Genomic DNA, 13,330 nt, shown 5'->3' with positions numbered 1-13,330 from the left:
ATAAACTTAATCTGATCCACTACACAGATACAATCTCCTATCAACTTAATCTCATCAACTACACAGAAACTATCTGCTATAAACATTATCTTATCCACAACACAGACACTATGTGATAAACCAATCTATTCCACTACACAGACACTATCTGCTTTCAACTTAATGTTATTCACTACACACACACTATCTGCTATAAACTGAGTCTAATCCACTACACAGACGCTATATGCTATAAGCTTAATCTTATCCACTGCACAGACACAATCTCCTATCAACTTAATCTCATCAACTACACAGACACTATCTCCTATAAACTGAGCCTAATCCACTACACAGACGCTATATGACATGAACTTGATCTAATCCACTACACAGACACTATCTGAAATAAACTTAATCTCATCCACCACACAGACACTATCTGCTATCAACTTAATCTTATCCACTACACAGATACAATCTCCTATCAACTTAATCTCATCAACTACACAGACACTATCTCCTATAAACTGAGCCTAATCCACTACACAGACGCTATATGACATGAACTTTATCTAATCCACTACACAGACGCTATCTGCAATAAACTTAATCTCATCCACCACACAGACACTATCTGCTATAAACTTAATCACATCCACTACACAGACACTATCTCCTATCAACTTAATCTCATCCAACACACAGACGCTATCTGCTATCAACTTAATCTCATCCACTACACAGACACTATCTCCTATAAACTTACCTCATCCACTACACAGACTACACAGACAATATCTGCTATCAACTTAATCTCATCCACTACACAGACACGATCTCTTATAAACTTAATCTCATCAAATACACAGACACTATCTGCTATAAACTGAGCCTAATCCACTTTACAGACGCTATATGCTATCACATTAATCTCATCCACTACACAGACGCTATCTGCTTAAAACTTAATCTCATCCACTACACAGACACTATCTCCTAAAAACGTACTCTCATCCACTACACAAACTACACAGACGCTATCTGCTACAAAAAAGTCTCATCCACTACACAGACTACACAGACAATATCTGCTATCAACTAAATCTCATCAACTACACAAACAATATCTGCTATCAACATAATCTCAGAAACTACACAGACACTATCTGCTATAAACATAATCTTATCCACAACACAGACACTATGTGATAAACCAATCTATTCCACTACACAGACACTATCTGCTTTCAACTTAATCTACACCGAAACGTCGCACTAATTGTAATAAAGAAGTTGTTCATTCATAGAACTCGTCTTACTTATCACACCAACTTCTAAATGCCACTCAAAGAAGTGAGCCTAATCCACTACACAGACGCTATATGACATGAACTTAATCTAATCCACTACACAGACGCTATCTGCTATCAACTAAATCTCATCCACCACACAGACGCTATCTGCTATAAACTGAGCCTAATCCACCACACAGACGCTAAATGACATGAACATTATCTAAACCACTACACAGACGCTATCTGCTATAAACTTAATCTCATCCACCACAAAGACACGATCTGCTATAAACTTAATCTCATCAAATACACAGACACTATCTGCTATAAACATAATCTTATCCACAACACAGACACAATGTGATAAACCAATCTATTCCACTACACAGACACTATCTGCTTTCAACTTAATCTCATCCACCACACAGACACTATCTGCTATCAACTTAATCTTATCCACTACACAGATACAATCTCCTATCAACTTAATCTCATCAACTACACAGACACTATCTCCTATAAACTGAGCCTAATCCACTACACAGACGCTATATGACATGAACTTTATCTAATCCACTACACAGACGCTATCTGCAATAAACTTAATCTCATCCACCACACAGACACTATCTGCTATAAACTTAATCACATCCACTACACAGACACTATCTCCTATCAACTTAATCTCATCCAACACACAGACAATATCTGCTATCAACTTAATCTCATCCACTACACAGACACGATCTCTTATAAACTTAATCTCATCAAATACACAGACACTATCTGCTATAAACTGAGCCTAATCCACTTTACAGACGCTATATGCTATCACATTAATCTCATCCACTACACAGACGCTATCTGCTTAAAACTTAATCTCATCCACTACACAGACACTATCTCCTAAAAACGTACTCTCATCCACTACACAAACTACACAGACGCTATCTGCTACAAAAAAGTCTCATCCACTACACAGACTACACAGACAATATCTGCTATCAACTAAATCTCATCAACTACACAAACAATATCTGCTATCAACATAATCTCAGAAACTACACAGACACTATCTGCTATAAACATAATCTTATCCACAACACAGACACTATGTGATAAACCAATCTATTCCACTACACAGACACTATCTGCTTTCAACTTAATCTACACCGAAACGTCGCACTAATTGTAATAAAGAAGTTGTTCATTCATAGAACTCGTCTTACTTATCACACCAACTTCTAAATGCCACTCAAAGAAGTGAGCCTAATCCACTACACAGACGCTATATGACATGAACTTAATCTAATCCACTACACAGACGCTATCTGCTATCAACTAAATCTCATCCACCACACAGACGCTATCTGCTATAAACTGAGCCTAATCCACCACACAGACGCTAAATGACATGAACATTATCTAAACCACTACACAGACGCTATCTGCTATAAACTTAATCTCATCCACCACAAAGACACGATCTGCTATAAACTTAATCTCATCAAATACACAGACACTATCTGCTATAAACATAATCTTATCCACAACACAGACACAATGTGATAAACCAATCTATTCCACTACACAGACACTATCTGCTTTCAACTTAATCTCATCCACCACACAGACACTATCTGCTATCAACTTAATCTTATCCACTACACAGATACAATCTCCTATCAACTTAATCTCATCAACTACACAGACACTATCTCCTATAAACTGAGCCTAATCCACTACACAGACGCTATATGACATGAACTTTATCTAATCCACTACACAGACGCTATCTGCAATAAACTTAATCTCATCCACCACACAGACACTATCTGCTATAAACTTAATCACATCCACTACACAGACACTATCTCCTATCAACTTAATCTCATCCAACACACAGACGCTATCTGCTATCAACTTAATCTCATCCACTACACAGACACTATCTCCTATAAACTTACCTCATCCACTACACAGACTACACAGACAATATCTGCTATCAACTTAATCTCATCCACTACACAGACACGATCTCTTATAAACTTAATCTCATCAAATACACAGACACTATCTGCTATAAACTGAGCCTAATCCACTTTACAGACGCTATATGCTATCACATTAATCTCATCCACTACACAGACGCTATCTGCTTAAAACTTAATCTCATCCACTACACAGACACTATCTCCTAAAAACGTAATCTCATCCACTACACAAACTACACAGACGCTATCTGCTACAAAAAAGTCTCATCCACTACACAGACTACACAGACAATATCTGCTATCAACTAAATCTCATCAACTACACAAACAATATCTGCTATCAACATAATCTCAGAAACTACACAGACACTATCTGCTATAAACATAATCTTATCCACAACACAGACACTATGTGATAAACCAATCTATTCCACTACACAGACACTATCTGCTTTCAACTTAATCTACACCGAAACGTCGCACTAATTGTAATAAAGAAGTTGTTCATTCATAGAACTCGTCTTACTTATCACACCAACTTCTAAATGCCACTCAAAGAAGTGAGCCTAATCCACTACACAGACGCTATATGACATGAACTTAATCTAATCCACTACACAGACGCTATCTGCTATCAACTAAATCTCACCCACCACACAGACGCTATCTGCTATAAACTGAGCCTAATCCACCACACAGACGCTAAATGACATGAACATTATCTAAACCACTACACAGACGCTATCTGCTATAAACTTAATCTCATCCACCACAAAGACACGATCTGCTATAAACTTAATCTCATCAAATACACAGACACTATCTGCTATAAACATAATCTTATCCACAACACAGACACAATGTGATAAACCAATCTTTTCCACTACACAGACACTATCTGCTTTCAACTTAATGTTATTCACTACACATACACTATCTGCTATAAACTGAGTCTAATCCACTACACAGACGCTATATGCTATAAGCTTAATCTTATCCACTACACAGACACAATCTCCTATCAACTGAATCTCATCAACTACACAGACACTATCTCCTATAAACTGAGCCTAATCCACTACACAGACGCTATACGACATGAACTTTATCTAATCCACTACACAGACACTATCTGAAATAAACTTAATCTCATCCACCACACAGACACTATCTGCTATAAACTTAATCTTATCCACTACACAGACACAATCTCCTATAAACTGAGCCTAATCAACTACACAGACGCTATATGACATGAACTTTATCTAATCCACTACACAGACGCTATCTGCAATAAACTTAATCTCATCAAATACACAGACACTATCTGCAATAAACTTAATCTCATCCACTACACAGACACTATCTCCTATAAACTTAGTCTCATCCACCACACAGACGCTATCTGCTTTAAACTTAATCTCATCCACTACACAGACACTATCTCCTATAAACTTACCTGATCCACCACACAAACTACACAGACGCTATCTGCTACAAAAAAGTCTCATCCACTACACAGACTACACAGACAATATCTGCTATCAACTAAATCTCATCAACTACACAAACAATATCTGCTATCAACATAATCTCAGAAACTACACAGACACTATCTGCTATAAACATAATCTTATCCACAACACAGACACTATGTGATAAACCAATCTATTCCACTACACAGACACTATCTGCTTTCAACTTAATCTACACCGAAACGTCGCACTAATTGTAATAAAGAAGTTGTTCATTCATAGAACTCGTCTTACTTATCACACCAACTTCTAAATGCCACTCAAAGAAGTGAGTCTAATCAACTACAAAGACGCTATATGCTATCAGCTAAATCTAATCCACTACACAGACACTATCTCCTATAAACTTAATCTTATCCACTACACAGACACTATCTGCTATCAAATTAATCTCATCAACTACACAGACACTATGTCCTATACACTGAGCCTAATCCACTACACAGACGCTATATGACATGAACTTAATCTAATCCACTACACAGACGCTATCTGCTATCAACTTCATCTCATCCACCACACAGACACTATCTGCTATAAACTGAGCCTAATCCACCACACAGACGCTAAATGACATGAACATTATCTAAACCACTCCACAGACGCTATCTGCTATAAACTTAATCTCATCCACCACACAGACACGATCTGCTATAATCTTAATCTCATCAAATGCACAGACACTATCTGCTATCAACTTAATCTCATCCACTACACAGACACTATCTGCTATAAACATAATATCATCCACTACACAGACACTATCTGCTATAAATTGAGTCTAATCTACTACACAGACGCTACATGCTAAAACTTTAATCTTATCCACTACACATACACTATCTCCTATAAACTTAATCTTATCCACTACACAGACACTATCTGCTATCAACTTAATCTCATCAACTACACAGACACTATCTGCTATCAATATGATCTCATCGACTACACAGACACTATATGCAATAAACATATTCGTATCCACTACACCGATACTATCTGCTATAAACTGAGTCTAATCCACTACACAGAAGCTATATGCCATAAACATAATCTTATCCACTGCACAGACACTATCTCCTATAAACATAATTTTATCCACTACACAGACACTATCTCCTATAAACTGAAACTAATCCACAACACAGACGCTATCTGCTATCATCCTAATCTCATCAACTACACAGACGCTATCTGTTTTCAACTAAATCTCATCCACTGCACAGACAGTATCTGCTATAAACTGAACCTAATCAACTACACAGGCGCTATATCACATGAACTTAATCTAATCCACTACACAGACACTATCTCCTATAAACTGAGCCTAATCCACTACACAGACGCTATGTGACATGAACTTTATCTAAACCATAACACAGACGCTATATGCTATAAGCTAAATCTTATCCACTACACAGACACTATCTCCTATAAACTTAATCTTATCCACTACACAGACACTATCTGCTATCAAATTAATCTCATCAACTACACAGACTCTATCTCCTATACACTGAGCCTAATCCACTACACAGACGCTATATGACATGAACTTAATCTAATCCACTACACAGACGCTATCTGCTATCAACTTAATCTCATCCACCACACTGACACTATCTGCTATAAACTGAGCCTAATCCACCACACAGACGCTAAATGACATGAACATTATCTAAACCACTACACAGACGCTATCTGCTATAAACTTAATCTCATCCACCACACAGACACGATCTGCTATAAACTTAATCTCATCCACTACACACACACTATCTGCTATCAACTTAATCTCATCCACTACACAGACACTATCTGCTATAAACATAATATCATCCACTACACAGACACTATCTGCTATAAATTGAGTCTAATCTACTACACAGACGCTATATGCTAAAAGTTTAATCTTATCCACTACACAGACACTATGTCCTATAAACTTAATCTTATCCACTACACAGACACTATCTGCTATCAACTTAATCTAATCAACTACACAGACACTATCTGCTATCAATATGATCTCATCCACTACACAGACACTATATGCAATAAACATATTCGTATCCACTACACCGATACTATCTGCTATAAACTGAGTCTAATCCACTACACAGAAGCTACATGCCATAAACATAATCTTATCCACTGCACAGACACTATCTCCTATAAACATAATTTTATCCACTACACAGACACTATCTCCTATAAACTGAAACTAATCCACAACACAGACGCTATCTGCTATCATCCTAATCTCATCAACTACACAGACGCTATCTGTTTTCAACTGAATCTCATCCACTGCACAGACAGTATCTGCTATAAACTGAACCTAATCAACTACACAGACGCTATATCACATGAACTTAATCTAATCCACTACACAGACACTATCTCCTATAAACTGAGCCTAATCCACTACACAGACGCTATGTGACATGAACTTTATCTAAACCACTACACAGACGCTATCTCCTATCAACTTAATCTCATGCACTACACAGACGATATCTGCTTTCAACTTAATCTGATCCACGACACAGACACTATCTGCTTTCAACTTAATCTCATCAACTACACAGACACTATCTGCTATAAACATAATCTTATCCACAACACAGACACTATGTGATAAACCAATCTATTCCACTACACAGACACTATCTGCTATAAACTGAGTCTATTCAACTACACAGACGCTACATGCTATAAGCTTAATCTAATCCACTAAACAGACACTAATTGCTGTCAACTTAATCTCATCAACTACAAAGACACTATCTCCTATTAACTTAATCTCATCCACCAAACATACGCTATCTGCTTTAAACTTAATCTCATCCACTACACAGACACTATCTGCTGTAAACATAATCTGATCCACAACACAGACACTATGTGATAAACCTATCTAGTCCACTACACAGACACTATCTCCTATAAACTGAGTCTAATCCACTACACAGACGCTATATGCCATAAGATTAATCTTATCCACTACACAGACCCTATCTCCTATAAACTTAATCGCATCAACCACACAAACACTATCTGCTATAAACATCATTTCATCCACCCCACAGACAATATCTCCTAGAAACTAAATCTCATCCACCCCACAGACAATATCTGCTATAAACTAAAACTCATCCACCCCACAGACAATATCTGCTATAAACTTAATCTCATCCACCCCACAGACAATATCTGCTGTAAACATAATCTTATCCACAACACAGACACGATCTGATAAACCTATCTAATCAACTACACAGACATTATATGCTTTCAACTTAATCTTATTCTCTTAACAGACAATATCTCCTAGAAACTAAATCTCATCCACCCCACAGACAATATCTGCTATAAACTAAAACTCATCCACCCCCTAGCAATATCTGCTATAAACTAAATCTCATCCACCCCACAGACAATATCTGCTGTAAACATAATCTTATCCACAACACAGACACGATCTGATAAACCTATCTAATCAACTACACAGGCATTATATGCTTTCAACTTAATCTTATTCTCTGAACAGACATTATCTGCTATGAACTTAATGTCATCCACTACAAAGAAACTATCTGCTATCAACTGAGTCTAATCCACTCAAGACGCTATCTCCTATAAACTTTATCTTATTAACTACACAGACACAATCTGCTATAAACTTAATCTAATCCACTACACAGACGCTATCTGCTATCAACCTAATCTCATCCACTACACAAACACTATCTGCTATAAACTGAGTCTATTCAACTACACAGACGCTATATGCTATAAGCTTAATCTTATCCACTACACAGACGCTATCTCCTATAAACTTAATCTTATCCACTACACAGACACTAATTGCTGTCAACTTAATCTCATCAACTACAAAGACACTATCTCCTATTAACTTAATCTCATCCACCAAACATACGCTATCTGCTTTAAACTTAATCTCATCGACTACACAGACACTATCTGCTATAAACATAATCTGATCCACAACACAGACACTATGTGATAAACCTATCTAGTCCAATACACAGACACTATCTCCTATAAACTGAGTCTAATCAACTACACAGACGCTATATGCCATAAGATTAATCTTATCCACTACACAGACCCTATCTCCTATAAACTTAATCTTATCCACTACACAGAAACTATCTCCTATAAACTTAATCGCATCAACCACACAAACACTATCTGCTATAAACATAATTTCATCCACCCCACAGACAATATCTGCTATAAACTAAATCTCATCCACCCCACAGACAATATCTGCTATAAACTAAAACTCATCCACCCCACAGACAATATCTGCTATAAACTAAATCTCATCCACCCCACAGACAATATCTGCTGTAAACATAATCTTATCCACAACACAGACACGATCTGATAAACCTATCTAATCAACTACACAGACATTATATGCTTTCAACTTAATCTTATTCTCTTAACAGACAATATCTCCTAGAAACTAAATCTCATCCACCCCACAGACAATATCTGCTATAAACTAAATATCATCCACCCCACAGACAATATCTGCTGTAAACATAATCTTATCCACAACACAGACACGATCTGATAAACCTATCTAATCAACTACACAGACATTATCTCCTATAAACTGAGTCTAATCCACTACTCTGACGCTATATGCTATCAACTTAATCTCCTCAACTACACAGACACTATCTGCTATAAACTTAATCTTATCCACTACAGAGACACTATCTGTAATAAACTTAATCTAATCCACTACACAGAGACTATCTGCTATAAACTTTATATAATCCACTACACAGACACTATCTGCTATAAAGTTAATCTTATCCACTACACAGACGCTATCTGCTATAAAGTTAATCTTATCCACTACACAGACACTATCTGCTATAAAGTTAATCTTATCCACTACACAGACACTATCTGCTATAAACTTAATCTTATCCACTACACATACACTATCTGCAATAAACTTTATATAATCCACTACACAGACACTATCTGCTATAAAGTTACTCTTCACCGCTACACAGACGCTATCTGCTATAAAGTTAATCTTATCCACTACACAGACACTATCTGCTATAAACTTAATCTTATCCACTACACATACACAATCTGCTATAAACTTAATCTTATCCACTAGGCAGACACTATCTGTAATAACCTTAATCTAATCCACTACACAGAGACTATCTGCTATAAACTTAATCTAATCCACCACACAGGCACTATCTGCAATAAACTTTATATAATCCACTACACAGACACTATCTGCTATAAAGTTAATCTTATCCACTACACAGACGCTATCTGCTATAAAGTTAATCTTATCCACTACACAGACACTATCAGCTATAAAGTTAATCTTATCCACAACACAGACACAATCTCCTATAAACTTAATCTTGTCCACTACACAGACACTATCTGCAATAAAGTTAATCTTATCCACTACACAGGCACTATCTGCTGTAAACTTAATCTAATCCACTACAGAGACACTATCTGCTATGAACCTAATACCATCCACCACACAAACACTATCTGCTGTAAACTTAATCTAATCCACTACAGAGACACTATCTGCTATGAACTTAATGTCATCCACTACACAGACACTATCTGCTATAAACTTAATGTCATCCACTACACAGACACTATCTGCTATAAACTGAGTCTAATCCACTACACTGACGCTATATGCTATCAACTTAATCTCTCAACTACACAGACACTATCTGCTATAAACTTAATCTCATCGACTACACAGACGCTATATGCTATAAACTTAATGTCATGCACTACACAGACACAATCTGCTTTAAATTTAATCTCATCCACTACACAGACTTCACAGACACAATCTTCTATCAACTAAATCTCATCCACTACACAGACAAGTTCTGCTATAAACTTTATCTCATCCACTACACAGACACTATCTGCTATAAACTTAATCTCATCAACTACACAGTCACTATCTGCTATAAATTTAATCTGGTCCACTACACAGACACTATGTGATAAACCTATCTAATCCACTAAACAGACATTATCTGCTTTCTACCTAATCTTATTCACTACACAGACACTATCTGCTATAAACTGAGTCTAATCCACTACTCTGACGCTATATGCTATCAACTTAATCTCCTCAACTACACAGACACTATCTGCTATAAACTTAATCTTATCCACTACAGAGACACTACCTGTATTAAACTTAATCTAATCCACTACACAGAGACTATCTGCAATAAACTTAATCTAATCCACCACACAGGCACTATCTGCAATAAACTTTATATAATCCACTACACAGACACTATCTGCTATAAAGTTAATCTTATCCACTATACAGACGCTATCTGCTATAAAGTTAATCTTATCCACTACACAGACACTATCTGCTATAAAGTTAATCTTATCCACTACACAGACACTATCTGCTATAAACTTAATCTTATCCACTACACATACACTATCTGCAATAAACTTTATATAATCCACTACACAGACACTATCTGCTATAAAGTTACTCTTCACCGCTACACAGACGCTATCTGCTATAAAGTTAATCTTATCCACTACACAGACACTATCTGCTATAAAGTTAATCTTATCCACTACACAGACACTATCTGCTATAAACTTAATCTTATCCACTAGGCAGACACTATCTGTAATAACCTTAATCTAATCCACTACACAGAGACTATCTGCTATAAACTTAATCTAATCCACTACACAGACACTATCTGCTATAAAGTTAATCTTATCCACAACACAGACACAATCTGCTATAAACTTAATCTTGTCCACTACACAGACACTATCTGCAATAAAGTTAATCTTATCCACTACACAGGCACTATCTGCTATAAAGTTAATCTTATCCACTACACAGAGACTATCTGCTGTGATACCATCTCTCAGTTCATACATTATAGAAGTTGCCTCCGTGAAAATAGCAGATGACTGAGTGAGTGTATGGCGAAATGGTAGGTTGCGTAGAAAGGTGGGTAAGTGAGTGTACGAGTGGCTATGAGGTTAGTTACGAAAAGTGATGACTCAATCTTTTAAGGACTTACCATAAACGTTGAGATGTACATATTTCAGTGTTGTTTTGCCTCTATTTATGACACGGCATGTGTATTGTCCACGGTCTTCAATTTTCACGTCATCAAACTGCAAAAGCGTTCTCAGAGGAAACTGTTTTGTGTAGATCCTGCAAAATAAAAGAGGTAACTAAATAAGAAGACAAATACGACACGTTTTCTCACTTTTGTGCGGGTTCTTTTCTGATATTCGACACTCGAAAATGTCATCATGAATACGTATGACTTAGTATCTCCTACGTAGGACTTGCTATCCCCTACGTATGACTGAGTATCTCCTACGTAGGACTTACTATCTCCTACGTAGGACTTAGTATCTCCTACGTAGGATTTAGTATGACCTAGAATTACTATCTCCTACGTAGGACTTACTATCTCCTACATAGGACTTAGTATCTCCTACGTATGGCTTACTATCTCCTACGTAAATCTGTAGGTCATAATCAACACTTGTTATATTTTTACCAACCGTGATTGAGAAAAAAGGCTTTCTTATGAATATTAGTTTCAGCGGTGATGCGGATTTCAAATAGGCTGTTGCACTTCTTATTCTTATTTTAAACCTCAGGAGATTATGTATTACTTGTTATCCCCTACGTATGACTTAGTATCTCCTACGTATGACTTGCTATCCCCTACGTATGACACTATCTCCTACGTAGGACTTAGTATCTCCTACGTAGGACTTAGTATGGACTAGAACTACAATCTCCTACGTAGGACTTAGTATCTCCTACGTAGGATTTAGTATGGACTAGAATTACTATCTCCTACGTATGACTGAGTAGGACGTAGGACTTAGTATCTCCTACGTAGGACTTGCTATCCCCTACGAAGGACTTACTATCTCTTACGTAGGACTTAGTATCTCCTACGTATGACTTACTATCTCCTACGGACTAAGTATCTCCTACGTAGGACTTAGTATGGACTAGAAGTACTATCTCCTACGTAGGACGTACTATCTCCTACGTAGGACTTACTATCTCCTACGTATGGCTTACTATCTCCTACGTAGGACTTAGTATGGACTAGAATTACTATCTCCTACGTAGGACTTACTATCTCCTACGTAGGACTTATTATCTCCTACGTATGACTTAGTATCTCCCACGTAGGACTTACTATCTCCTACGTAGGACTTAGTATGGACTAGAATTACTTTCTCCTACGTAGGACTTAGTGATTCTAGGCCATACTATCTCCTACGTAGGACTTAATATCTCCAACGTAGGAGATACTAAGTCCTACGTAAAAGATACTTAGACAGAAAAATTCACCGTGGCCCTGCAATGCTTCCGTACTCAATAACACCCGAAAATATTTAAAACACGATGCTATGACGACATGAAATAATTGATAACGTCATATGC

At 36.9% G+C, this 13,330-nt stretch overlaps 1 protein-coding gene across 2 annotated transcripts in view; it reads right to left on the bottom strand.

Moving 5' to 3' along the window:
* The window catches only part of LOC124123828 (neural cell adhesion molecule L1-like), a 61,423-nt gene that overhangs the window by 37,107 nt on the left and 10,986 nt on the right, over window positions 1-13,330 (bottom strand). For both annotated transcript variants that reach the window (XM_048380967.1, XM_048380966.1), the window contains exon 5: window positions 11,931-12,067. In XM_048380967.1, the coding sequence (XP_048236924.1) occupies window positions 11,931-12,067 (137 nt within the window). The remainder of the gene's footprint in view (window positions 1-11,930; window positions 12,068-13,330) is intronic.

The sequence above is a fragment of the Haliotis rufescens genome, unplaced genomic scaffold (assembly GCF_023055435.1).
Source record: "Haliotis rufescens isolate VD_foot unplaced genomic scaffold, xgHalRufe1.0.p SCAF_34, whole genome shotgun sequence".
Taxonomy (NCBI): domain Eukaryota; kingdom Metazoa; phylum Mollusca; class Gastropoda; order Lepetellida; family Haliotidae; genus Haliotis; species Haliotis rufescens.
This window is presented reverse-complemented; position numbering and strand designations above follow the sequence as displayed.